This window comes from Solanum pennellii, chromosome 10 (genome assembly GCF_001406875.1).
Source record: "Solanum pennellii chromosome 10, SPENNV200".
NCBI classification, from domain to species: Eukaryota; Viridiplantae; Streptophyta; class Magnoliopsida; order Solanales; family Solanaceae; genus Solanum; species Solanum pennellii.
In genome coordinates this window covers 81007198-81035054 of record NC_028646.1, presented here as the reverse complement: position 1 = coordinate 81035054, position 27857 = coordinate 81007198, and the positions used below count along the sequence as shown (strand labels likewise).

General features: G+C 34.9%; 5 protein-coding genes across 7 annotated transcripts; 2 read left to right on the top strand and 3 right to left on the bottom strand.

Annotated features, from left to right (window-relative positions):
• The first annotated feature begins 60 nt into the window (after positions 1–60).
• On the top strand, positions 61–13921 carry LOC107002398. 2 transcript variants are annotated; one of them, XM_015200411.2, is made up of 19 exons: positions 61–2775; positions 2854–2922; positions 3000–3198; positions 3853–3940; positions 5875–5988; positions 6075–6143; positions 6228–6309; positions 6450–6509; positions 6710–6762; positions 6839–7005; positions 7315–7483; positions 9131–9188; positions 9336–9392; positions 9469–9714; positions 10241–10302; positions 11673–11729; positions 11852–11945; positions 12082–12222; positions 13131–13921. In XM_015200411.2, the coding sequence occupies exons 1-19, from the start codon at positions 610–612 to the stop codon at positions 13221–13223; spliced, it is 4044 nt and encodes a 1347-aa protein (XP_015055897.1). In that variant the 5' UTR covers positions 61–609; the 3' UTR covers positions 13224–13921. The 2 variants fall into 2 exon arrangements, with proteins under 2 accessions (XP_015055897.1, XP_015055896.1); XM_015200410.2 differs by having other exon boundaries at positions 5866–5988.
• A 759-nt stretch (positions 13922–14680) lies between these two features.
• Positions 14681–15667, bottom strand: LOC107032032 (probable acetyltransferase NATA1-like). Its single transcript, XM_015233587.2, has one exon. The coding sequence runs from the start codon at positions 15574–15576 to the stop codon at positions 14878–14880; it is 699 nt and encodes a 232-aa protein (XP_015089073.1). The 5' UTR covers positions 15577–15667; the 3' UTR covers positions 14681–14877.
• A 1267-nt stretch (positions 15668–16934) lies between these two features.
• Positions 16935–19650, top strand: LOC107031878 (organelle RRM domain-containing protein 2, mitochondrial). Its single transcript, XM_015233367.2, has 3 exons — positions 16935–17147; positions 18992–19060; positions 19168–19650. The coding sequence occupies exons 1-3, from the start codon at positions 17039–17041 to the stop codon at positions 19404–19406; spliced, it is 417 nt and encodes a 138-aa protein (XP_015088853.1). The 5' UTR covers positions 16935–17038; the 3' UTR covers positions 19407–19650.
• Positions 19651–19771: 121 nt separating this feature from the next.
• On the bottom strand, positions 19772–22443 carry LOC107031877. Its single transcript, XM_015233366.2, has 2 exons — positions 21732–22443; positions 19772–20127 (listed from the first exon to the last, which is right to left on the bottom strand). The coding sequence occupies exons 1-2, from the start codon at positions 22358–22360 to the stop codon at positions 20121–20123; spliced, it is 636 nt and encodes a 211-aa protein (XP_015088852.1). The 5' UTR covers positions 22361–22443; the 3' UTR covers positions 19772–20120.
• A 1207-nt stretch (positions 22444–23650) lies between these two features.
• LOC107032335 (60S ribosomal protein L23a-like) lies at positions 23651–25778 on the bottom strand. 2 transcript variants are annotated; one of them, XM_015233927.2, is made up of 3 exons: positions 25646–25778; positions 24225–24588; positions 23651–23934 (listed from the first exon to the last, which is right to left on the bottom strand). In XM_015233927.2, exons 1-3 carry the CDS (start codon positions 25659–25661, stop codon positions 23850–23852), a joined length of 465 nt encoding a protein of 154 aa, XP_015089413.1. In that variant the 5' UTR covers positions 25662–25778; the 3' UTR covers positions 23651–23849. The 2 variants fall into 2 exon arrangements, with proteins under 2 accessions (XP_015089413.1, XP_015089414.1); XM_015233928.2 differs by having other exon boundaries at positions 24225–24585.
• Positions 25779–27857: the final 2079 nt, after the last annotated feature.

The following is a 27857-nucleotide window of genomic DNA, read 5'->3' as shown; positions in this document are numbered from 1 at the left end:
GTATGGGCCCTACACAAAGATATAAAAATAGTACCACAATAACTTCCCCATGACCCTATCTTTTCCCCTTTCTCGTTCCTTCCAAATCTCATCTCACTTTCCTCCTTTTTTTTCTCTCTCCTCTCTTTCAATACCGCGAAATCTCAAAAAAATAAAATAAAATTCAGTTGTTTATTAATTTCATCTATATTTGTTTCTTCATTTTGTAATCCCTAATTAAAACCCTACCCATAAATCTTTCCTTTAATTGTTAAAAATCAAAATCAAATTCAAATTATGCGTTGAGTTTTCAGATCTGTGTTCCAATTTTTGTGGTTTTTTTTCCAATTTTTTTGGGTGTTTATCCGTAGATCTCTCAAAAGTTGTTTTCTGTATATTGCTATATTCATATTTGGGATTTTTGAGTTTTGAGTTGTGGAGGCAGGGTAAAATTGAAGAAAGTTTTTCTGGAATTGGTTAGTTTTTTTTTTTTTTGGGTGGTTAATTTTTTTTTTTTTGAGTTAAGTGGTGAGTTTTTTTTAGTTAATTGTTTGTTCATGTTCTGAATAAATTTGTGTTTGTGGATGTTTTTGTGTGGTGGTTTGAGTTTGTGATAAGGTGTATTTTGAGATGGGGGAAGGGGAAAGTGGCGTTTGTATTGCGGTAATGAGTGATGGAATGATGGAAATTGAGAAACCTGTTGATGTTGATTCGAAGTGTGATAGACTACGGGTTGTAGATGGTACTGAACAGGACTTATGTGTTGAGAAGCAGCAATGTGAAACTTCAGAATTAGTGGCATCGAGTGAAGGAATGATGGAGATTGAGAAACCCGTAAATGTTGATTCAGAGTGTGATAGACAACTGGTTGTAGATGCTACTGAACAGGAGTTATGTGTCGAGAAGCAGAAATGTGAAACTTTAGATGGTGTAGAAGTAGTGGCAATGAGTGATGGAATGATGGAAATTGAGAAACCTGTAAATGTTGATTCAAAGTGTGAAAGAGAATGGGTTGTAGAGGCTACTGAACCAGAGCTATGTGTGGAGAAACAGAAATGTGAAACTTTAAATGGTGTAGAAGTAGCGACAATGAGTGATGGAATGACGGAGATTGAGAAACCCGTAAATGTTGATTCAAAGTGTGACAGACAACAGGTTGCAGATGCTACTGAACAGGAGTTATGTGTTGAGAAGCAGAAATCTGAAACTTTAGATGGTGTAGAAGTGATTCCAGTGAGTGATGAAATGATGGAGATTGAGAAACCCATAAATGTTGATTCAAAGTGTGACAGACAATGGGTTGTAGATGCTAGTGAGCAGGAGCTATGTGTTGAGATGCAGAAATTTGAAACTTTAGATGCTGTAGAAGTAGCTTCAATGAGTGATGGAATGATAAAGATTGAAAAGCCTGTGAATGTTGATTCAAAGTGTGACAGACAATGGGTTGTAGATGCTACTGAACAGGAGCTATATGTTGAGATGCAGAAATTTGAAACTTTAGATGCTGTAGAATTAGCTGCAATGAGTGATGGAATGATAGAGATTGAAAAACCTGTGAATGTTGATTCAAAGTGTGACAGAAAATGGGTTGTAGATGCTACTGAACCAGAGCGATGTGTAAAGAAGCAGAAATTTGAAACTTTAGATGGTGTAGAATTAGCTGCAATGAGTGATGGAATGATGGAGATTGAGAAACCCATGAATGTTGATTCAAAGTGTGACAGACAATGGGTTGTAGATTCTATTGAACCGGAGCTATGTGTTGAGAAGCAGAAATTTGAAAATTTAGATGCTGTACAATTTGCGTCAATGAATGGTGGAATGGTGGAAATTGAGAAACCCATAAATGTTGATTCTAAGAGTGACAGACAATGGGTTGTAGATGCTACTGAACAGGAGCTATGTGTTGAGAAGCAGAAATTTGAAACTTTAGATGCTGTAGAATTAGATTGTCGTGCGACTAATCACACTACGAACTGCGCACCTGAAACTGTAGATGGCGTAGAAGTAGAATGTTGTGCCACAAACTGTGCACCTGAAACTGTAGATGGTGTAGAAACAGAATGTTGTGCCACAAATCGTGAACCTGAAACTATCGATGGTGTAGAATTAGAAGGCTGTGCCAGAAATCATGAACCTGAAACTTTAAACACAGAGGAATTGGAGTCAGGTGACATGCAGCTAAAGAGGTTGAATAATTGTGATGTCCAGCCGGATGTAAGGATTGACTTGAAGGAAGCTTCGAATGATGATATGTTGTCTGAAGTTTCAAATCCAAATTTGTCTCCAAGAGAGAACACTTCAAGTTTCCAGACTATCAGTAGTCAAGGGGTGGATTTGTTGGGTAATAATCAAGGTGGTTCTGGAGAGATTACATCTTTTTCTTCGGGGAATTCAAGTGCGGAGGAGAGTGTCAGTGAGGAAGAGCATAATCAAGTTGATGCATCTAAGGCAGTTGCCAAGTCTTCTGTGGTTCTTGAAATACCGAAGGAATTTAGCACAACTGGTGTCAGGAAGATTATATTCAAGTTTAGTAAAAGGAAGGAGGATTATCATAATGCATCTGCTGAGGCTGCTATACCTGTGACAGCCGGGGTTGATGATGGCTTTAGTGAAGCACAGGCATGGAATCCTTTGGAATCTGATGATAGAGATCCCTTTTTATGTCCTCTAAACAGGGAACTAAAAATGTCTAAGAAGGTCACTTCTGATGCTTACCCGACAAATGTCAAGAAGCTTCTGTCGACGGGAATTTTAGAAGGAGCACGGGTGAAGTACATTTCAACTTCTAGGAAGGTAATTTGTGGGTTTCTCTGTTTATACTTGTTATTTAGAGGTTTCTATGTAAGCCTGAAGCACTTCTATGACTGTCAGAGGGAGCTACTTGGAATCATAAAAGATTATGGATACTTGTGTGGTTGTTCACTCTGCAATTTCTCCAAAGTGAGTTTCCTGTCTATATTGAAAGTTTGTCTTTATGCATGTTAATGAACATACTGAACATATTTATGTCTAAGCAGGTTCTCAGTGCTTACGAATTTGAAATGCACGCTGGGGGCAAGACTAGACACCCGAACAATCATATTTATTTGGAGAATGGAAAACCTATTTACAGGATAATTCAAGAGTTGAAGACTGCACCACTTAGTCAACTAGAAGAAGTTGTAAAAGACGTGGCTGGTTCTTCTATTAATGAGCAATATCTCGAGGCTTGGAAAGGTGGTTTGACATTGATATCTCAATTGATTTATGTAACTTTTCATTTCTGAAACAGTCTGATAATTAGAATGACAGTAATAAGAATTAAGGAGAAGATTCTCATGCTTTCCATGCGCTATACTTATAATCTCTTGTTCATGGTCATGGAGAAGGGTTGGGGGGATAAAATCACCATATTACTGCTTATTCGTCATAGACCTCTATTCTAGATGATGCTCATTTCAATAAATAATCAAGTGCGAACTCTGTAGAAATAAATAATTTGACCAGCTTAAGCATTTTCACAACTGAGACAGTCTCCCTTTTCTAGCAACTAGAATCAGTGCACATAGCATGCTTGATGCATCATTATATCTACTAAAAAAAATTTCCCTATCTTCTGTATAAATTTAGATTGCTAAAATTTAAAGTAGGAAGGTATCTTTATGCATTTTTTCCAGCAAACTTGACAAAAGGTGGCGAGCACAGAGCAATGTAGCTTAGAAATTTAACACAAGGGTTTGGAAGTGGGTTGTGGGAACATAAGGGAAAATTTGTGTTTAGGTCTTGAGGAGAGTCCAAGGTAGTTATTCTAGGTGTGAACATATAATAACTTCTGTTTTGTCAAATTTGTCAGTTGCATGATGATTTGTGATATTCTCTTCTGTTTTGCAGCCAAACTCTTCCTGCAGCACTATGACGTGGCTAGTGCTTACCAATATTCTCATGGAAAAGTTTCAGGGATGTATCAGTATAAGCCAAGGTACATTTTGGAAGTGTTCTAATATTTTGATTCTGGTCTTTGCTCCTCCACCCTAACTTACTTTGTTATCAGTTTTCTTGGGTGTGTTATTTTATCTTATTCTGGCTTCTGGGTTGTAGAACAAAGAAAAGCAAAGCAGATTCTAGAGTCCTCTTCAATAGTATCCAATTTGTGCTTCATTGACCATTATGTTTTTGTATCTTGAATAGCTGTAATGTGCTTAGGAACATGAAATGCCTTGCCGTTTCATACTTCTCCTTTTGACTTACCACTACATACATTTAACTTAGCTGTGTCCACAACCCCCATATCTTTTTCTCCTTTCTTATCATGTGAATGATGTGAAATCGACATTTGTTATCTTCAAGAAATTGAGTTGTTGATTTCTGACCAGGCATTTCAGCAACTGACCGTTACGTTTTCCATAGCTGGATGTTTGATTGAATGTGCAATTGAAGGTTCCTTATATTACGATTCTTGGATGATCATGTCTTTGTCTTACCTGTATCGCAGTTTTTATTAGAACTTAGCTTAAAGTGTGATTTACCAAGAGTGGTAAGTGCTCTATATATGCTGTCACTTGAGTCAAAATACTTTGGACTGATTATTTATTAGCTAGCTTATAGTATGTTGAATGCTTGAGTTCACCTTTATATACTATACTTGCTGAATAGGTTTTGGAACACCACAGAAAAATATTACCACAAATACTTGAGGAGTTAAAAATGGTAGAATGTTGGAAACTTGTATATGTCAAATTCTGCTCTTTCAAAACTTCATAGCATAGCTAGTCCAAACCAGATAAAGAAAAGAATTTGCATTTTGCGGTAGGTTTACTGTAAATTGTAGTAGTGTCCTGACTATCTACGAATACATGAATAGACTGAAGTCAAGGTGAATGGATGTAGATGATACATATAGTTGATCCAACTATTCTGAGATTGAAGCATAGTTGATTGATTGATGTTGCCAACATATTATTGACCTTGGAATAAATATGATGTACGAACAAAAACTGTTTGAGTTGTATCTGATCCTTTTAGTTTTACACCTGCAACACTGGCAGAAATATGTATGTTCCTGAGTAGTCTCAAAAAAAGGAAAAGAAATGGCTGTTTCGAAGTCCATTGCTGGGAAACCACATCTAGCTTTCCATCAGCTATGCATATTGGTATTGAGATGTCCAATGTTGTAGGAGTACTTAATCAGCCCAAATAATTCAGATGTGCATCTTGGGCCAAGTAGGACTCCTTTGGAAGCATTCTAGGCCTCTAGGGTACCAATTTGACTTTGATAATCTCATTTTTACTAGTATTTCGTCCTACTGGGTCAATTTGAGTGTTCTTGTAAAACCTTAACATAGTTTAATGCATAATGAATGGATCAATTGCAAGGTCTGCATAGACTCTACCCTCTCAAACCCCACTTGTGGGATTTCACTAGGTATGTTTTTGTAAAGAATGGATCAGTTGGTGCGTGGTCGACCAGTTGCCGCTGATTTGGTATTACTATGCCTATGTTGTGGTTGCGAGAGTAAATATTGACTTCAGCATTTATTGTGCAATAGCTCATGGCAACTTGATATTCCAGAAACGTGCAAGTTAAATAAATCCAGAGAACTTTCTAAAACAGGCAACGTCAAATCACATTGTTCTTTCCCTTTGTAATTTGATCCATTTTGCAGTTCTCTGGAAGTACCTTTCCTTTTTCCTCATTTACTGCTGGAGATAGGTAGAAGAGTTTAGAAATGCTTAAGTTAGATCCAGGGCATAGACTTGTAAGCTTGGTCCCTTTGTGGAGTTTATCCAGTTGTAGTTTGAGTCTTTCGCATAATAATGATATTGAGTGGTTTTGGGTGTTGAGATTGCTGAAATTTTTTCACTCATTTTGTTTGTAACTTTGCACTATACTATGGTGAACTTCAGTGATTGCAGTTCGGTGATGGAAGATGGCCTATATTCTGCTTCGTACTCGTGTATTGACAACTTCCCTCCAAATCCACGTAGCTCTATGGAGACTGCAGAATCATGGAAGCATGTGGTTAAAAAGTTTGTAATCACATTCATACAATTGGTCATTCTTTATGTAAATGCATATTTCTAGATTGTATCTAATGGTGCAGTTATTTTGACAGGCCAAGGTGCAATTTTTCCAACTCAACAGTAGAGCCAAAGAAACCTGCAGAAGGTGGCACAAAAAAAAGGTATCCTTTCTCTTATTTTCCTTGAATAAAAGGATTTCTCATTTTTGACTTGGCATATGTCATCAATCTTTTTACTGTACATAGGGATAATGACTTGCACCGATCACTGTTCATGCCAAATGGACTTCCCGATGGTACTGATTTGGCATATTATTCTAAGGGGAAGGTTAATTCATTTCTATCTTTTCTCTTGATATCCTTTATTGTGCACTGTTTTCTCTATTGTTTTAATTATTTGTTCGAGGCTATTCAGCAGCAGTTGCCATAATTATTATTTATGTGTGAGCATTTAAAATCTTTCTGCAGAAAGTTCTGGGGGGCTACAAGCAGGGGAATGGCATAGTCTGCAGCTGCTGTGATACTGAGGTAAAATTTATAGTGTACTCGTACACACACATTTGGAATAAAATAAATCCAAATGTGTAATATATTTCTTGTGTGTATTTATTTATATACGTTTTATATATATATATATGTGTATATATATATTCGTTATATATATATATATATATACAAAAACTTCAGAAGTGCTGCTTATTACTTCACTTGTTATCCTTTCTAAACAGATAAGTCCTTCCCAGTTTGAGTCTCATGCTGGATGTGCAGCTAAACGTCAACCGTAAGTAGTTCTTAAAGACTTATTTGCATCATATAAGCAAAACATGAATGATCTGAATTATTTTGTGGATGACCAGCTACCGTCACATCTACACATCCAACGGACTTACCCTACATGATATAGCATTAATGCTGGCAAATGGTCAAAGTATTGCCACCAATAACAGCGATGATATGTGTACAATATGTGGCGATGCTGGAGATCTGATTTGCTGTGAAGGGTGTCCTCGGGCTTTTCATGCAGGTGTGTCCTTTTCCCTAATGTTTGACATAGTTCTTTATTGTGATTAGACTTTTTTGTATCTCTAAAATGCGCTGGTTGGCAAACTGATAGATTGGTACATGGTTAGCTCTTTATATTATATTAGATATTAGAAATCACATTTTAGTGCTCTCTTCTCTTATTTGATTGTAAATGACGTCATCTCAAAAGCAATTTTCTAAGCCAGACTGCCTAATCTTTTGGTTGTTGAGTGGAGCTCTTTCTATTTCCCTGCCTAATAACCTCACTTGTGCTTACAGTTTTGTTCATCTAAAACCTGTATGCTTGCAGCTTGTATAGGTCTACAGTGTACCCCGACTAGTGGTTGGCTCTGTTCATATTGTAGAGACAAATTTGTCCCTGGTAGGAAAACTGCTGGAGATGCTGGACCAATTATGATACGGTTGACAAGAGTGGTTAAAGCTCCAGAATCTGAAAGTGGTGGGTGCGTTGTTTGCAGGTATATTGCAGTTGGTCCATCAGAGAGCATTTAAAATTTCTAGTTTCCATTTATCTAACTTTTGTGATTTAAGAACATTCTTGTGATGGATAAATTAATTTAGCACTTTAACCTTGTTTGATATCTTCCGAGAGATATGTAATGTATGCCTTCCGACGTGTCGTACATATTTTCATCCAGTACTAGTCCATTGTGATAAAGCTGGTTAAACCGCAATGCATAGCATCATCTTTTCTTGTTCTTCTACAGCAAGAACCCATTGTGTTCTTCTCAAGATGTGGTTTCTCCCGAGTATGTTTTTCCTAAGGTTCTTTGCATTGCGTTTAGGTATTCCTAGCACTTCAAGAATGAAATTAATTAAAAAATTAATCGTCATTATATTTTATGCATCCAGTATCAAGTGGCCATGTGTGGCAATACTGTTTTTGAATAGTATACATCAATGTTGTCGAAGGCTCATCTACGGTGCGGTTAAGCCCTGAAGCTCAGAGAATCTCTGGGATGGCGCTTCGTGTTGCTTAAGCTGTGCTTCAGTGTAGGCAAGGCGCTAAGGCGTGTGCCTTATTGCCCTTGAGTTCTATCTTGAATAGAGCTGTCGTAATTAACGATAGCATAATTGGAAAATAAATATATTAATAGTTAAGGAAAAGATTATGATTTTTTTCGAAACTGGTAACATAACTTAAAGAAAACATTATCAATGAGTGTTATTTTTTTGGCATAATACATAAATATTCCCTTTAACTTGGCGTCAAATCACATTTTTGCCCTTCAACTTTGGGTGTGCACAAGTAGACATTTAAACTTGTATAAAGTTGAACAAATAGACACACATGTCCTACATGGCATCCTACATTCATTTTCGTCCTATGTGGTGTCCTACATGTACTTGTTCAAGTTTATACTAGTTTAAGGGCCTACTTGTGCATACCCAAAGTTGAAGGGTATAAATGTTAAATGAAGTCAAGTCCAATGACACATATACTCCCTCCGTCCCATTTTATGTGTCGTCCTTTCTATAAATAGTTGGTCCATTATACTTGTCATTTAATAAATTACCATATTATTTCTTTTTTACCCTTGTGAGTTATTAGCCTAGAAAATTACATTTGACCAACTTAGAAAAGTTAAATAAATGATTCATATTCATTGGTTAATTAATTAATTCATATTCATTGATTGAAAAACTTGAGTTCCAAAAAAATTAATAAAGGTAGAAGGGTAAATTTACATCATTTCTTAATGCAACTGCAAATTAAAAAGGTACATATAAAATGGGATGGAGGGAGCGCCTTTTTTTTTCCTAAAGCCTACTTCTGATCGCGCTTTACACTTAAAGCTTTATTAGACCTGGAACACTTTTAGAGTTGTCACCCGTGTCAACATTGGTATACATCAGATTAAGGTACTAGCAGATGGATGAACTGCTTCTATGATTTATTATTTTGAGTAACTTGAAATAGTTGGGATAGTGTCGAAGAATTTATCCGGTCCTAAGATGCAGTTTATGCTGGCCATTATGTTAATCTATCTGTTGACTTGTTTGTCACATATTGTATGGTTTGCTAGTGCAAATTAACATCAGATGGGTGCCTACACGTGGACATAATATACCCTTGAACTCATTTTTCCACCATATTTTTCTAGGACCCCGGACTTCAGCGTTGCCAAATTTGATGATCGGACAGTTATGCTCTGTGATCAGGTATGCTCTGACCAACAGTTTACTGGCCATTCCAACTTCCAATGTTCTGCAACTGTCCTTAACCTTGCTCCCTCATATTTCTTTTCTTATGGTGGCATATCCACAGCTTCCTATTTAACTTTTTTTCTTTTTTGGGTGCATATGCAGTGTGAGAAGGAATACCATGTTGGGTGTCTGCGGGAAAGTGGGAGGTGTGATCTGAAAGTGAGTTTAGTTTCTTTCATATGTTGGATAACTGTGATTATGTTGTTTATCAGTACTAACTAATACTTGGTGATAGGAACTCCCGAAAGATAAATGGTTTTGTTGCAATGACTGCAATAAAATTTATGTGGTACTTCAGAATTGTGTTTTGAAGGGAGCTGAGGTCATCCCAGCTCCTGCAGCAGCTGCCGTAACTAAGAAGCAAGTCCAGAAATGTTTAATGGATACAACTACAGATGACATTCAGTGGCGTATTTTAAGTGGGAAGAGTCGCTTCCCGGATCATCTACCTCTTCTTTCCAGTGCAGCAGTAATCTTTAGGGTGAGCTTTTTATTGTTAGTATTAAGCATCAGTTGGAATTTCTTTTGACAGTTCAGATCATAAAGAGGACACTTACCGAAAATCTGAATTAATGGAGATTGTACATTGCTGCTATAATTGGACAAAGATGTTTTTAACACTTGTGGTGAAGCTTAATGCTGCATGGTGGTGAAAAAACTTGCTGATAACTGAACCTTACCGTAGATTTCAATCCTCAAGTATAATTTTGTGCATCATCAAGATTCTTGAACTCGATAAATCTCAACAGAATGCCAGGTTGACCAGCAACACCATCGTTAGAAACAGATAAATCCTTTTAACTACCACATCATGGAATAATTGAGTCTACTTAATATAAAAAAATTTGATTAATTGAGTCTTAATGGAGTAGGACCAGCTCATTGAAGATTACAAGGTGTAACAAGAATAATTTCAATATGCACTTTGTCCCCACTTATTCATTAATTATCTGAAAATTTCAAGTTGGTTACTTAGTTTCAATTGTCATCTCTGTCTTTCTGTGCAGGAGCGCTTTGATCCTATTGTTGCCAAATCTGGACGAGATCTTATACCTGTTATGGTTTATGGGTGAGTATTCCTTTGCTTACATGTTATAACCCTAGTGTTACCACAAGTTTTCCTTACTGACTCGGCCTTTTTGTTTTCTTGTCCATGAACTGTATTAGAAAATCCGACAGACAATGCTTCTAGTGTTTGATCTTTTAGTAGTCTCCATTTAGGACAACTAGTCCCAGGGTACGCGCTTTGCATGTGTTCCTTATATCCATGAATACACAATTTAATGTGTGTGTATGTTTGAATTATGAAATAAAAATAAAAGAAAAAGTTCCACGTAATGAAATGTTGAATGTTGATCTTAATTTTCTAGCCTATCAAAAGAAAGAATCATGCATCATGTTAGTCTTGCAATGTCTTATTGTAAGTTCTCGTGTTGCCTTCACTCACCGAAGTTATCCAATTGTTTTCTTTCTTTTACGATTAATTAGCAAAATATATTTGATATAAATAAGTCGAATGATAAGTTTGTCCTAATACATCTCTTAATCTTCGCTTATTTGCACGTGACATGACATGCAATTGTTAAATTTTAGATTTTTTTTTTGAGAGAAAGGTAATGGCTTGTATAGAAATCCAAAAGATTAGCATCAAGTTGCTGATGGAACTATACAAGCCTGCTCCATAGAAAAAATAAAAGAAGAGATCAGCCAGTAGCTGAAGGTCTAAAGCATTAACAGTCCTATCAGATCTACTAGGTCTGCTACATCACTAAAAATATACTGTTTACACCAAAAATAGGTAACACTTGAGGCAAATAAAAATGTCTAGAGTTCCTTTCTTCCCATATAGACCACCATATACAAGCTGGAATAATTTGCCACCAGTTTTCTGTACCACTTCTTCTGCCAACTTCTTTCCAGCTATTAAGGAGTGCAAAAGTGGTTTCGGGAACAACCCAAGAAACTCCGAGAAATAAAATTCAAAAGAACATGTGCCACAGATGTGTAGTTATCTTGCAGTGGATGAAGAGATGTTCATTGCTTTCCAGTTTTTGACCACACAGTAGACACTAGCCAGGTGAAAACTGGCACCTTTGGTAGAATTTTGATTTTTCAGATGAGTTTCCGAGGCCAAATCCTTGTCAGGCCTGATTTGTAGTTGAGGTTACTATAAGTAGATCTCACAGAAGTTGCCCTTCCCATTGAGTTTCCACCAAGGCTTCTCAGGGAGGTCTGGGGGTGTAGATATGGGATTCTAAAAAGTTTAGCTAGCTTGCTAATCTTTCTATTTCCCAATCATCTAGAGCTCTTCTGATTGTGGCTTGGATATTTTGGCCTGCTTGTGTTATTTTGCCTTTTGCTTCCAAAATTCGAGTACTTGCTCTATTTGAATTGCACACACTTTGACTTTTCTAATTTCTGTATTCCTGTCTAATGTAGGAGAAACATCTCAGGTCAAGAATTTGGGGGAATGTATTGCATCGTTTTGATTGTGAAGTAAGCCACTGATTTTAAGTTTTTTTCAGTGCCTTCTCAATATTTTTTTATTTATAGTTGGTCTGAAGTTACAATCTAATCTGCTTTCCTGAGTCATTATTCTTGTCACCAAATGGGTACAGGTCAGTAGTTGTATCAGCTGCTCTTCTCAGGATTTTTGGGCAAGAGGTTGCTGAACTCCCTATGGTGGCTACAAGTAGAGCAAACCAGGGCAAAGTAACTCTGCTTGACTAGACTCCTTTGCTGTGCTTATTTGTGGTTTTGCTTGCTGGTTCTGAAGCTTTACTCCTAGGGGAAGTAAGCTATTCTTGTGGAACACAAACTGATGATCCTTATGTTTATTCCTTTGAAGGGTTATTTCCAGGCGTTATTTGGATCTATTGAAATTCTATTATCTTCGATGCATGTTAAAAACCTGGTTGTGCCAGCTGCTGAAGAGGCTAAATCCATCTGGACAAATAAACTGGGTTTCAGAAAGATGACTTATGAACGCGTGAGTGGATCTTTAATATTAGTATGGACAGATCATTTGTTTTTACCTTGTTTATCTGATTCTCCCTTTGCATCATGGATGATAGTGTTGAAAGTTAAATTATAGATTCAATTTTCTTATAAAGATAGAGATTAGATTTTAAGCTGTATAATGTTTGAGGCTACTGAAGCTAGATTTATCGTCAAGTTATGCACGCAAGTCCATTTCTAATTGCTGATTCAAGAGTTGGAGCAAGTGCAAGCTGTAGGACGTTCTACATAGGATGTTTAGGTTGCCATAAGGCAATTTGCAGTATATTTGATCTGGAAATACTAGCAGACATAGCCCCCCAAGGCCTATCTTGAGTGGCAAAAGGTGGAGGATTTGTGGCTTTGTCACAAGTTCAAGCCCCACACATGCAAAACAAAGCCAGGAATTTAACTGGAGAAGGCTAGAGGGGCGTGCCCATTATCCACTGAGTTAAGAAGGCTGTGATTGATCCATAGGGCGGTTACAGATGGATTTCTGGGTTATCAAAAAAAATTATAAAAAAATAAATAATACTAGCGGACATAAGCTTAAAAAATCTTTGCATTCCCTCTATTCAAGCTGACTTCCTTTTGTGAGTGGGTTGTTTTGAACTGAATTTATGCCTTACTGATCAAAGCAAGGTCACAAGACAGATTGCTAGTGGAGGGCAGTAGTTAGAGGAGTTTCATATCCTATATGCTAATTGCTCCCTTTGTGTGTCACAGTTCATGGATGAGGAATCAGAGTTTGGTTTGGTTAATATTAGTCTGGAGTTTTCTTGTGCACATGGCTAAACAATGTTTGGGTGCTTCCCCAGTTTCTACTACCCAATCTATTTTACCATTTAGATAAATAATCTTACTAAGTTCTATGCTGATATTTTAGAACTGTTTTAACAGTATCAGGAGTATTCAAGAGACTTCACGTTGACGGAATTCAAAGGGACATCAATGTTGGAGAAGGAAGTGCAGCAGACATCTTATGAACTGTAATTCATCTATGTGAAGAATGTGCGAGGAGCTACATTACTACATATGTGCACAGACCTCATATCTATGAAGGGAGGAGGGAGACGTCTATTATACTCGATGATCTGAAATGGAGCTGGAAATAGAGAAAGTGGTGCTTTCATTGCAAGAACAATCTTTTCTTCGATACCTCAGAACATGCAAAAAGCACCTCTAGCTGATGAATTAGAGTTTCAAGGTGATTGAATAGTTCATCAGGCAAGGTGTTCCTGGAGGTACACGTTGATGATGGACCTTATGGGGATCATCCTTAGATGCAAGGACAAGTGTTTTTTATTCATTATTTACCGCTATATTTTCATAAAGTAGTCTGTCGGTTTTATAGATTAGTTTTCAGATGATGATGTATAAAAGAGCAGTTGAGGAACTGCTCTTATGAAGTCCTTGAGGCATGCTGACCTTTTATCATGCGTGCGTGGGGGCAAATGTTTTTACCCCTTCTTTTCGCAGTAGTAGTTTCCTATTGTACATTTGCATACAGAGAAATTTTTGCCAGAAAGTAATTTAGGATATATATCTTATACAGGGATAAATAAGCTTTTTCCTGATGTGATGAATTATTGAACATATTTGGTGATTGGGTCAACAAAAGAGGTAACAATTTGTTATTGATATTGTTGTAGCAATCCCTTTGTTACACTTTGTGTGGCAAGAAGTCAAAATCCTAGTTTTCAATGTAATTTTACATGGACTTTTTAAGTTTTTTGAAATAACTGTTGGCAGTGCCACCCACTTGTAAGTCGAGGTTGGCAAGCAGGGGTGGATCTAGGGTGTAGTTATGTATTTCATGTGAACCCCTTCGATAATTAATTGCATTGTATATTCATGATATTATAAGAATCTTCTAGGTTGACTTTGTGCTTTCGGAATTTAAAATTTACTTTGTTATTTTTATATTTTGAATCCTTAGTTTAAAATCTTGGATTTGCCATGCGCGGCGATGAACTTTGAGTTCATTCAAGACTGATCCTCCACGCCCACCATTTTTATGCTTTCATCTGCCTTCATTATCATCACCAAAACCAACCAAATATATTCTTGTCAAAGTCTAGCTTCAACAAACTTCCCAAATATATTCTTGTTATGCCACTATACCTAAAATTAGAAGATATTTATCATGAAATTTGCTTGCTTACGTTTTCTTTAAGCAACCTAATAATATTGACACTAATTGTATATTGAATCGCAGCTCCTATTGTTCAAACATCTATTCAATGTTCTTATAGCTCCTCATAATCACCCTTCGTTGTTCAAACTAAGTTGTTCCGGTTTACTAATCGTTCCAAAGTCTTATAATATATTTAGTGTAATCTCATGGGTTTGAGACGTTTAGGTGATGGTACTCTTGTTACGAATAGAAGGTTGTTTTCGATAGACTATCTTGCTCCGTGAAGCATATGTCAAAGGAAGAAACTTTATGCTAGAAATAAACCTTTCTAATCACATAGAAGTAAAACTATCATTCAAAACACAGTATCACAAGCTGAGAAAAAAAGAGCAAATTGCAAACACAAGTGAAATTCTTTATTTAATTCCTACTGATAACACTTACATCCACACACATAACAGTGGAGTGGAGTATTGGGTGTAAAATTGAAGACAATTTCAAACTCCAATGTTAGACATTTGCAAAGGCTTGAAGGGCATCACCAGTCAGCCTACAAACCCTCCATTCCTGCATAACTTGAGCTCCCATTTCTTCATAAAACTTGATCGCATTCACATTCCAATCTAGAACCACCCATTCCACTCTTCCATACCCCATTTTCGCCGCCTGAGCAGCCACAGCTGACAACAACATCTTCCCAAAACCTTTCCTCCTATAACACTCCCTCACAAATATATCCTCGATGTAAAACCCAGGTTTCGCTAAGAAAGTCGAATAATTAGGGAAAAACAACACAAATCCAGCAACCACAGCATCATTTCCACACGATCTGAACGATTCCGCTTGCGGGTCGGTAATCGGGAGATCCAGATTTACCGTTTTATGTATGGGGCTGAAATTTGGGTAGTTTTGGTCGATTAGAGGGAAAGGGGTTTGAGAAACTTCGAGAAGGAAAACGGTGAAGGAGGTGAACGGAGGTGGGGAGTTTTCAGGGAAGAGAGTGGAGGAAAGTGAAGATTCTGTGGCGGAGAAGAGATGGGTGAGTCTCTCAAAGACGGCCATCTGGTGGATGAGTTTGTGGATATGAGGAACGTCGACGATGGTGGCAAGCCGAATTCGGGAGAAGACATTGTAGCCAGTCGGAAGCAAGTCCTCGGAGATGATGGCGGGGGTAGGCGACGGCGGCGGTGGAGGTGCTGCGGCGGCCATTTTTTTCTCAGAGAGAGGTGTCTTTGCTGAGCTTAACTTTAGGTGGAATGGGATTAGTGTTGTTGCTCTGCCATTGGACTGCTTTATAGAAGTGTTTAAAGTATATAATAATTTCGGATATAATATAGATTAATATAGTAGGTATTTGAATTCTACACTTTCGTCTGATATCATTTGTCATGATTTCTATATTTAGAGTCAAATTATAAAAACTTTGACAAACATTTTAAGATGTATTTTTTCATCGTATTAGTATAAAAAAAATTATAATATATAATACTTTTCATATAATTTTAGAATATCTAAATTTTTTTGTTTAAAATACGAATTAATGTGATCTAATTTAATCGTTAAAAATTAGTCAAATTGACTTTTGATAAGCGTAACATGACAAACAATTCCGAACGGATGGAGTATAACATAATTTTTGGATTATTTATATCCTAAGAGTCGTTTGGTCTGAGGAGTATATAAAGTATAACAATCTTGAGACAAAATGCATAAATATTTTATTCTATGTAATGTTTATATCATATTGATAAAATAAGTTATTCCATATATAATGTGAATTAACTTATTTCTACATAAATTATCATGAGATAATTAATCCTAAATAGTTTTTTCTCAATCAAACAATATTTTGATGAGATAAATTATCTCATATCTATAAAGGAATGACTTATCAACATAATTGATCTCGAAATAACTTAATCCAATCAAATTATTTCTCTAAATTAGATACATTCTTCAACTACGTTATAATATTTATTTCTCCAAATTATACATTTTTAAAAAAATTTCACCTGGTGTTTGAAATTCATATTGAGCTCTAACTGAATTTGAATTACGCACTACATGTTTTATTTAGTGTGCACTTACATAATTTTTTCTGTAAGATTCAAATATGAGATTTTTACTTAAGAGTGAAACAATTTTTATTACTACACCACAACTCATGCCGATCACTTGGAGGAAAGAGAACTCAACTCCCGAACTTTCTATGCTTAATTTAACTATTTTCTCCATCTCATTTTATGTGACAATATTTGACGGGACACAGTATTTAAGAAATAATGAAAAATTTAAAATGTTTATCAAATTGTCCTACAAAAAAGTAAATTCACTCTTTTCTTTCTTCATAAATGACTAAATGTATTAGAATACTGTCTTTAAAATTAAGTGATACCAATAAGGGTAAAAGAGAAATTATACTTTTAAATATTAACTGTATAAGAAATGTGACATTCTTTTGGTACTGATCAAAAAGTAAATGGTGCCACGTAAAATATAAACGGAGGGATATTTCATGTCAGGTCCTCTACTTTATCAAAACAACTAATTGACCCCCTAAGCTTTACAATTCACCATTCATTTCTATTATCTATCATAAACCCTAAACCTTGTCCCAATAAAATTCCCAGAACTACAATCAGTTCACAACAATCGTTAGTTTATTGTTAAAATGGCATTATTTCGTCGCATTTTCAGTGGATCTTCGACGATTGTTCAATCACAGTTTTCTTCAATTCGTTTGAATTCAACACTCACAAGTCCAAAGCTTTTTGTCAGCGGTATGTGCATAAACACATCAAATCTTATGATTACCTTAGTTTTACTTTATGTTTATGGCTAAGATATTTCTGAGATTTCGTATTATTTGAATTTTTAGTTATTTTTTTTCATTGGATTCAGGAAAGTACTGCTTTTGTGCTGATTTGGTTAATGTGTTTTCCTGATTGTTATTGGATGATTGTTATCAATAAATTGTATAATTTGCAGTTTGAAAAAATTATTAATAATATCAACACGATTAAAAAACTAAAAACCGCTCAGTTTGTATGAAGATATATAAGGAGATAAAGGTTGTGTTTTTGTAATGTTGTATGGAGCTAGTTTTGATACATATAAACAAATTCTTTCGTTATCAGCTCGTGGATTTTTTTTTATTTTATCGAAAAGAAGTTGGATGGTGTGGAAGCTGTGGTGATTACTAGTTTCTAGTTTTGTTGAAAGTTTGTGCAGTAAGTTATTAGTTCGGAATGGTTATGGTTTCAACAAAAAAAAACTTGCCTTCTATGATTAACTGGTTTGGAGAAATTATAAAGTGCAAGTGATATGAAAAAGATCTTAATTTCTTAGGTGATCTGCAAGCATGGCAGTATGCCGATTATCCATGTGTAATGCACCTGTATTGCCTTCTGGACAAGGATTTTATTTCTATCTTCTACCTCTTCCTAGTTGACACTTTAAGTTATTAGAATGAGTATTAGTTTGATTGTAATCTTGTTTTGAGTTTTTATGCCTGGAAATCACATTCTGGGCTTTTTCACATGCATTTAGGATTTCATCACTCTGTATATTTGAGCTAGTAGATCGGAGGAGATTTGATACAACTCTTTTCTAACGTGGTTAAAAGTTAAGGAAATGAAAGTTGGAAGGTTATGCATTTTATTTGAATTAAATTACTTGAAAGCATAATGTGGCATGGCCTCAGGGATTTGTTGGGTGGCACAAGCTCAACACTTAATGTAAGGTAGGCGCACATCATGGGTTCGAATCTTGTTACAGTCAAAATCATGGGTCTGTCAGGTGCAAAACATGTTTTAAAATCCTGCTATGTATAAAAAGATGGGATTTATGCAGAGACGTGTGGCGGGGTGGGCCCATCATCATTTGAGTTTTGAACTATGTACCACTTACCTTGGAGATTTCTTAGTAGTTAGGGAAAAAGGAAGTAACTCGGCGTGATGTATTGATTTTAGACCATAGTTCTAGACCACCCAAGTATTTCTGAAAGGATGCTAGTTTCTTAGTAATTCATGTGCTTGGAACTGTTTTTCTAAATTCTAAGAGGACATACGTAAAACAACATGCCTAGTTTGATCTCATAAGTGGAGTCTGGGGAGGGTAGAGAGGTTAATCCCGATAGACCCTCGGCTCAAAAGGAGTGTAAATATACTGCACCGCACATGTAGAAGTACACATTTTTTTAGGCGAGCTTTGGTAATTTAAGAAGTTCATCTGAGAAATTAGGGGAGGCTCAGTTTCCTAAGTATATCTTGTTTAGAAGAACATAAGCCTCAATATTCTCTTGGAGGTAGTCATGGTGGCTCTTGAGTTATCTTACAGGTGTTAGGTACTGCTATTGTTGTCCTCATACCACTAGAGTTGCACTTCTTACATGGTTAACTTGTATCTATGTATAGGTTGTTCTAGTTGAGATCCAGAAGTTATTTCTACCTATAATTAAATATATTTTTCCTTGCAACCCTTCTATGTTGAACAATTTCAAAGCAAGAAAAAGAAGCAGAATTGGGAAATCATTGTGACAAAGTGTAATTGACGTTGGTGAAACTTGCTGTATGCAAGGGTTAAAAGTAAGTGAAAATAAATGGTTTATGCGACATTGGTGCAGGGCTTTCAAGATACACTGGTGATGAAAACCTTAGAAAGGCATTTGAAGAATTTGGATGTCTTACTGAAGGTAAATAAATAAGAAATTTCCTTCTCATTTGCCTCTTTTATTTTGCTAGATTCCGATTCATCTGTGATAAACAGTCACCAATCTTTTTGCTATCTGTTGATGCACAGCGAAAGTAATTACTGATAGAGCAACTGGGAGATCAAAGGGGTTCGGATTTGTTTCTTATGAAACAATAGAAGAAGCAGAAAAGGCTCGTGAAGGAATGAACGCCAAATTCTTGGATGGATGGGTAATTTTCGTTGACCCTGCAAAGCCAAGTATGCCTAGAGCTCCACCGCCACCTCCACAAGATCCAGTAAATTTTGGGATTACAACAAATAAGACCGTTGGTTGGACTGGTCGATGATGATCAGAGACTCTCGTGCGTGCGTCTTAATGAAATATTCAATTGCAAATCGCAATGACCAGAGACTCCAGTGAAATATTTGATTGCAATATAGCATTTTTGTTGAACGATATTGTATTGTACTTGAAAATAGTTGTTCACTCCTAAGAATATGTTGTTTGGGGTGGAACTCTTTCTCAGACAAGCGTTTTAAGGATTCTGGATCCTCTGATTTCGACTATTTAGTAGGATTTTATTTTACTGAGTTTTCGACCAAGTAGCAGAGCAAGAGATTGCACTAATAAGCTTAACTTTCCACAAAAGAACTGCAGAAAATGGCGTTGTAAAAAGTATTATAAACATACTCAGACTAGTTCAGAGACGAGTCGTTAAAAAACCTATTACTCAACACACCCAAAAAAGATGTTCAGTGACAATCAACATTCAGAAATCGAATTATCTTATAATCTGTGATCAACCCAATATACAAGGGCAACTGCTTTGAGAATTCAACAGAAGAGTCTACCACAGAAAAATAGTCTCAACTCCGCGCTGCTCACCGTGGAGCTCCTAAACTTTCAATGCAAGCCTATGTTCTACTAACTCTCCAAGCCACTTGGTTTGCCATCAAATACCAAATAGAGATGGGAAGATGAAAAAACCTCCATCCAGCCAAGGGGAAATGTGCACAGCACCTCTTCGTTTTGCAAAAGTGCAAATTCACCAGCCTGTAAGCTAGACCCTGCCAATGAAGGTAAGGAAATTAAATCAAAATGAGTAGAATAAAGATGAGTATAGAGTCATATTCAAAACACCTATATGTCGCAGCAAAACTGTTATTAAACAAAATACTTCCAAAGAATAACAAAACAGGAATCAACTTCAAGCAACAAGATACAATCACTTTGGTCAAAGAAAAACAGCATAGCATATGAATGAATACTGCACCAAGCACCGAAAAGACAGGAAGCAATTAACAGAGGTATCCAAAATGCTTGATAAGGTTGTTACAGAGATATAGATGCCATAGAATGTGGGAAAGATGAAAACAGATTAATAAACCCATACGAAAAAATCTCTAGCAATGACAAATATTACTAGGATAGTCTGCTGATTTCAGTGAAGGATGTCGGAGGCTCTGAAGCTATCTTACTTATAAAGTTCCAACATTTTGACTCTTTCCTATGAATGAATCAGCTGTAACACTTTAGCATGATGAGAAATAGAAGCAATACTGATGGAAGTAGTCCCGCAACAAAAGCTACAAACATAACTTGCTAAAAAAAAACTACTGGTCTTAGTCTTACATTTCAAGGATCAGAATATCAGATGAAACTGAAGAATACTAAAAATGTATACCACTTTTACGATCTTAGAGATGGCATAAAACCGGAAATGGCATTAGAACGTTTTACCACTATGAATTGCAGCCTAAGGTATCACCTCAATATCACCGACTTCTAAAAGTCATGGTAGAAAGAGTTAACAACCATATTACGGGACCATAAAGGTACCAAGAGTTAGAAGTTGCTTGCGCAATATGCTATTTATGCTACTTCAGCCTCTTGGAGAACTAGGCATAAAGTAAAAAAATTTCCCTGTTTATATGTCAGCAATACCATAGAGGTCAACCAACACTTTGAATGTAGAGCTTTTTTAGGAAACTAGTTTATCTTCATTCATATGATCAAATGTACTGACATCCAAGGGAAGAAAATACAAAACCATTCAGTAAGGTTCGTGCTAAAACTTTGGCATCCAAGTGCATAAACATCCATTCTCTAACAACGTGAGTAGTTCCTATCTGACTACATGTTCACATTTAGATCAAGTTACTGAAAAATATTAATCTCAATGCACAACATGCAATTTCTTGCTAACTGGTAGTCAGAATCGCTAAGATCTCCAAAATCAAAGCTAACGTGTACGCAACAGTGAAATTTATACTAAAAGGCTTAGAGACTGATATTGGAATTAATGAAATCAAATCTCATTTAGGTATAAAAGAAACATAACAATGCTCAAATGTATCTAAACAGCAACCATACTCTTTAGACCATATCTATTAAACCTGCTAAAGTGCATATCTTTGGTAAATTTTCAACCTTTAGAGAAGAACTAATTCAAAGGCAGCTTAAATTCATTACTCCATAACCTAAAAATATATAAACAACAACAAAAAAAACTATTTGGGTCACATATACAAATTCTCTATGTCAATTCGGCTCTATTTAGATTCACTTAATCCCAATACTCTTAAAAGAAGAGGAAAAACATTCAAATGCCCAAAAAGAGCAGCAGATTATACAACAAATTGAGAAGACTGAAAAGTATTATTCTACCAACCTTGGAGAGCCAGCATTCATATTCCGACGAAGTATTCGCCCCTCACTATTCGATTCACCTGATTCAATCAACTCCTTCAGTCCCAAATTCCCCACCTTCTCTTCTTTCTCAACATCCTCTTCTTCTTCCTCCTCCACCTCCTCCTCTTTCTTCTTCTTCGTTAACTTAACACTAACTCTTTCAAAATAATTCCCATAAATATACTCCGGTGTATACCCATTTTCTTCATCAAACAACATAAGATGTCCATGCCATTCCCAAACCCGATAATCCGTACCTGGGTCTTCATGAAACGCAACACATATATGATGTTCACCAATCGTAACAGCCTGACCAGAATTGGGTTTCAATGAATCAATCTTTCCAGTAAGTATTGTTCTGATTATCTGTTTTTCAAGCCGGGATTCTTCTCTGGAGAGCTGGGACTTGGAGGAGGATCCATTAAGGCTATAGTCTTGATCTTCTTCTTCATCGGAAGGGAGGTTGTTGAAGAGTAGGTCTTCGAGTGATTGTGGAGAAAGAAATGGTGGGTTTGATGAAGGAAGAGGAGGAGGACGGATTTGGAGTCTACCCATTAACGATTGGAGAAGAAGATTGTCGAAATTTGGAGTTGTGGAGTTGGAATTCATGGCGAAAATTGGATTGAAATTGAAGGGTTTTAGGAGGTTTTTTGTATGATATAATAAAGTGGACTAGATAATAGCCTGAAAATAATATCTTTTGGGGTTTTAAACTAAGCTTTAATTATTTAAGGAAAAATGCAAAAGTACTACGTAGGTCGAATAGAGATAAAATTATTAATAAAATAAGTTTAGAAATATAAGTGTGTCTATGATATTTTAGACATAGGTTGAGCGATACTTATGCATTATCACTTAATTTAAGGAATAAGTTTTACAAATATCCAAAATCCCTTATTTTTTCTTAAGTCAAAAATGTCATTAATGTATCAAATTCTTCATTAATATACCTGTTCCTCTTTTTAATTTATCAGCGCTTTGATTTTTTTGTCATTAATGTATCTGGACCTTCCATTAATGTATCCGTTTGAGAGATTTCTGTAATTATAAACTTTTAAGGGATAGATTATCATTTTTCTTAAAAATATGTAATTTTTGTAACTTGCTCTTAATTTAATGAAATAATAATATATAGATATGTTGTTTAATTTAGTCGTATTTCACATGTATGCCTTTTAATTTTAATAAGCACAAGTAAATACTTTAACTTATTTAGGATTGAGCAAATCACACACTTAATACACATAGCACATCACGTGAGACGCGAATTAGTAGATAAAATTCCATATAAAAACATATATGTCTACTTATTTTCCCGATACTTTAAGTGTCTACTCAGAAGTTCAAGTTTTGAAAAAGATTTTGCCTTCATTTGATTTGTTTATAAGATGATTAAGTTAATAATAGAAGATATGACTCTCCTTTTCTTATATACATGCGTCAAGTAGAAAGTGATTGGATTTTTAATATTTGAGTCAATATGTATAACTATAAAGGATTAGATAGTTTATATGTTACTTTATGAGAAGTCACCTAAAAAAAATTAAAATTTAAACTAAAAGTCTCTAATTAAAATATTTTATTAGAAATTGAGATATTTAATTGAAGTTGAGTAACTTTGAAGCACTAATTATGTATAAAGTCTTTTTCTTGTTTAGTTTTAAAGTATTTCTTAGACACTTTTTGAGGTCTTGATGGTTAATTTTGAATCGAAATCGAAAAGTAATTTGGACATGAACTTAAATATAGAAAAATGTAAAGTTGAAAATTGAGTAAATTACACTTATGAAGTATACAAATGTTACTATTTCAATATCTCCGTTAGTTCAAATATCAATGTTAAGTATTTAGAGTGTTCTTAAAATTTATTGATCAAACACAAATTTCTCACGTAACTAGTTTTTTGTAAATCACTTTAACTTTCTTCATGCAAAGATGATGTAAATACATTGCAAGAGCCACAACAGTGATAGTTTGAAAGACTTATATAGAACAAGTACATTTTGTAACTATTAACTGTCAAAATTGAATATATTTGGGTATTTCAATTCAGAAGTTGTAAACTCTCATACTCAAAAAATACAACTATTTAACGCGTTTAGATGATTCCAATTTTATTTGCCACATCTAAAGCATCATAGTCGGGCGTCAACCTCACGTAGGCCTTCTTAGTTCCATCAGGCCTGAACAAGGATAGGATAACAAACACATGAGCTGAGTTTATATATGATTGAACAATTAGAAACAGCATAATACTGGGTAACTAAAAGCATCGCGGAGAGATACCTTAATGCTCAAATTACCACAAAACTAAGCTTAAGGTTGAGGCTTTCAAGATTATTGGACAGGCTTCTACAACCTTATCTATAATGGTATACTTCAAATAAAGAGATGTGCAGCTAAAGAACAACTAAAGTGCCTTGTATTAACCAAACAAAAACATAAATCACAGAGCAAGAAGAAGGTGGTTTACCTGATCAACGTATTGACTTTCTTTGCCTGGATGTCATACATTTTCTTCACCGCATCCTTGATCTTCTTTTTGTCAGCATGGATGTCAACAATAAATACAAGTGTATTATTATCCTCAATTTTCTTCATTGCAGACTCGGTGGTTAGAGGACATTGAAGAATCTGGTACTGATCAAGTCTGTTCCTTCCAGGTGCACTAATCCTGGGATACTTGGGATTTCTGTCCTTCTTCAATGTCTTAGGCCGATGAAATGTAACTTTTGTTCGTATTCTTTTTGACACCTTCTTAAAGGTTGATCCCGACTTCACAGCCTTGGCAGCTTTTACAGCTTGAGCTTTGGGGTCACCTTTTTTTATTACATCTGCTGCATTGCCAATTCCAAGTCCAGACCAAGTAAAACAGATCAGGTATCTCTACTAGCACGAATATATGCAACAGAAATTCATTGATCAAATTTTTTCATGCAAATCAATTTTGATACTTCAACTTGCATCACTTCTGTTTCTGTTACCTGAATTTACAGTCTTACGTAAAAAGGCACACCATTCCACAATTAACGCTCATGGTTATCGAGTTAAGTACCAAGCTATTTGCCCTTACAGCTAGCTCTAACTATCTCAACAAGAATAAGTGTAGCTCTAAGCATATTTCCCATCCTGATCTGCCCAAAACTTGATAGGTAGCCTATGGATTAGTCAAACAAACTGGCCAAGAAAACCGCTGATTTTACATGATTTCTAACTGCAATTACTTATAGGAAGTTAGTTGATAGCTTCGTTTTATATAGCAAATCAGTCTTGATTCTTCAACAACCTACGTTACCTAAAATCCTCTCTGCTTAAACACTATGCATTCGTCGAACAAACTGGCATAGACAACCATTACCATTATCTCTAGAACATATAATATATAATCCAAAATCCTGCAAAATTTCTAGCTGGAGTTACCTCCTCTATCACTTAGATATCAAACAAAAATGACAAATAATGTCAAACCCAGTGTAATCTCACAAGTAGGGTCTCGGAAGGGTAAAGTGCACGCACACGTAACCTTAACTTGAAAAGGTAGAGAGGTTGTTTACGATACACATTCAGCTCAAAAAACAATAAAAAGACATCAATTTGTACTCGAGCCCTAATAAAATTATTACAACTATGACTCCTTAACTTCAAAGGGATGCAGCAAATCCACAAATAAAATGAGCCATTCAATTCAACAAATATATTAACATCCACAGCCAAGCTTCATAATTCCGAAACTCAACAATGAAATCTAAATAGTAGAATATTCAGCCATTAAACTACTTTTTTTTCAAGCTTCCAACAATATAAAACTTATAACTGAACACAATCTAAAATGTATATCCAATTGGAGTTAAAATTAGAAACTAAATGAGAAAAATAGTAGATTCAAACATGTACCTTTAGCGGGAGCCATTAGAGACAGTTCTAAACCCTAAACTACAAAACTCAGCTCCCTAATTGCTTAGGGTTTTTCATCGAAGACGATGATAAATTATATTTGGGCTTGGCTGACAGAGCCCGGATAATTGGGCCGTTTCTTTGAGGTACGTAGATATGGGCTTTTAGTGACTCAAGCTAACTGAAAAACTTTCAATTTGGTCTTGATTTAAAATTGAAATTGAAATTTTTTTGACATGAAATTTGGATACTTTTTTTTAAATATATATATAATTTTATTAAATGAGCAAATTATAGTTTAGAATAAGTTATTAGAATATCATAAGACATAATATTAATAAGTCGTATATCTTGATTATCTTTTATAAATAAATAATTATGATTACATATTATTACAAACTTTGAAATACATATAATAACAATAATATATTCAGTTTAAGTTCACCTAATGAGGTTTGAGAAAAATAGATTGTATTTAAAACTAAACCAACTTAATCAGTTTTAAAATTATCAAAATCAAACTAAATTAAATATAATATATATTTATCAGTTTGGTTGTTATCAATTTCGATTCGGTTTGATGTTAACGATGGACAAAAATAAAGAAAATAATTCATTTAAAGTGCGAAAAAATGACAGCAATCCATTCAAAAATGAAAAATAATTAGAATGATTAACCATTACATAACTTTTAATTATTGAATTTTCTATGAATAAAATTCCAAATTATTATTTTGGCATAGAAGGAAGGGATAGTGACATTTTCGATTCCACAAAGAATTGTCACAGAACTTGTATACATTGAACCAATAAGATAAATGTTCTCACGTTAGACATTTTTACTTTTATAAATAAATTATGAATAAATTCTAATGAAAACATATATAAGATCTTAAAAATTGTTTATAAAAATATAAAGTATGTATGTATAATAATAAAAAATATGTATAGAATTTATCGGTCCAAAACTGTTGTTTTTTTTGGATCTTTTAACAAAATCATAGCAAACTCAAACACTACCGGTTTTTAAAAACTTAAACCAAACAAATCCAAAAAAAATCGATTTGGTTTGTTTTAGTTTGAATCGGTTTTTATCCAAACCGTGAACACCTTAATAACAATAACATATTCAGTGTAAGCCCACCTAGTGAGGTTTAAGAAGGATAAAGTGTATACATAAGTAAGTCCAATATCAAGAAACTATTTTCAATATCAAGAAAAAGTAAGTCCAAAGCAACACGAAAAAACAAATAATAGAAATAAAAAAATCATAGCAAAGTACTCTAGATAACCTGACAAATCCTCATGAATAGTTATCACAACAAGATGATACAACAAACAGAGTACAAGAATAATACTTGATAACAACCAAACTCAAAGGACGAAAAACTATAAGAGTAATATTGTGACTAATAAAAGGGAAAGATAAGCAAGACAATGTTTGACTATCTAACTAACCTTTTGTTCTAATTTGTGTCTTTCATAATCTCATATCTTAAGGTCATATCATCAGTGAATCGAAATTATGTCATGTCTTGTCTAATCACTTCTCCTCAATACTTATTCAGTCTACCTCTACCTCTTTAAAACCGTCTACAATCAACCCTTTATGCATTAGTGGTAATGAATTATTCTTTATTATAATCCTTTTATGTTTACATATAATCTCTTTAAGTACGTTGAACTTGTATCTTTTTTTTTTTGCATAATTTAAATTATAGGAAAGTACGAGTACTTTATCTCAAGATCTCTATCTTCATCTATGTAATTTCTGAATTTGATTTCAAGCAACTCCATTTTCTTAAGGGGGAGAGAACTAAAATAAGGAGAAGTGACATGTAAATTACAATTCATAGAGTGATCTTATCTATTAATCTCAAATTGAAAATAAAAAAGAAAAAGAAATACACCACATACAAAATACATCAAGAAGTCTTTTGAAAATTAACGAGTTAATTAAATAACCAAAAATCTTATGTATTTTTTAATAGAAAGTTAACAAAAGGGAAAATTTTGCACAAACTATTTGACTTGTAAGTTAATTTGATCAACCTAGAACTATTGTAGTTCTATTACTTCTCATGGTTGTTGGGTAGAGGATTTTTGGTCACGTCGAAAATTGTTCACTAAAATAATATTTTCACTAGTAAAATTAGAAATTTTATTTAAAGTGCTTAATATATATATATATATATATATATATATATATATA

Bases quoted from the DNA above. Each gene is read 5' to 3' on its own strand.
- LOC107032335 (XM_015233927.2), bottom strand. The intron at 23,935-24,224 runs GTAAACCACCTT...ATCCTTGTTCAG, and splicing joins AAAGTCAATACGTTGATCAG to GCCTGATGGAACTAAGAAGG.
- LOC107002398 (XM_015200410.2), top strand. From the start codon at position 610: ATGGGGGAAGGGGAAAGTGGCGTTTGTATTGCGGTAATGAGTGATGGA. The intron at 9,393-9,468 runs GTGAGTTTAGTT...ACTTGGTGATAG, and splicing joins GTGGGAGGTGTGATCTGAAA to GAACTCCCGAAAGATAAATG. The intron at 11,946-12,081 runs GTAACTCTGCTT...ATTCCTTTGAAG, and splicing joins GTAGAGCAAACCAGGGCAAA to GGTTATTTCCAGGCGTTATT.
- LOC107031877 (XM_015233366.2), bottom strand. From the start codon at position 22,360: ATGAATTCCAACTCCACAACTCCAAATTTCGACAATCTTCTTCTCCAA.
- LOC107032032 (XM_015233587.2), bottom strand. From the start codon at position 15,576: ATGGCCGCCGCAGCACCTCCACCGCCGCCGTCGCCTACCCCCGCCATC.
- LOC107031878 (XM_015233367.2), top strand. From the start codon at position 17,039: ATGGCATTATTTCGTCGCATTTTCAGTGGATCTTCGACGATTGTTCAA. The intron at 17,148-18,991 runs GTATGTGCATAA...ACATTGGTGCAG, and splicing joins TCCAAAGCTTTTTGTCAGCG to GGCTTTCAAGATACACTGGT. The intron at 19,061-19,167 runs GTAAATAAATAA...GTTGATGCACAG, and splicing joins ATTTGGATGTCTTACTGAAG to CGAAAGTAATTACTGATAGA.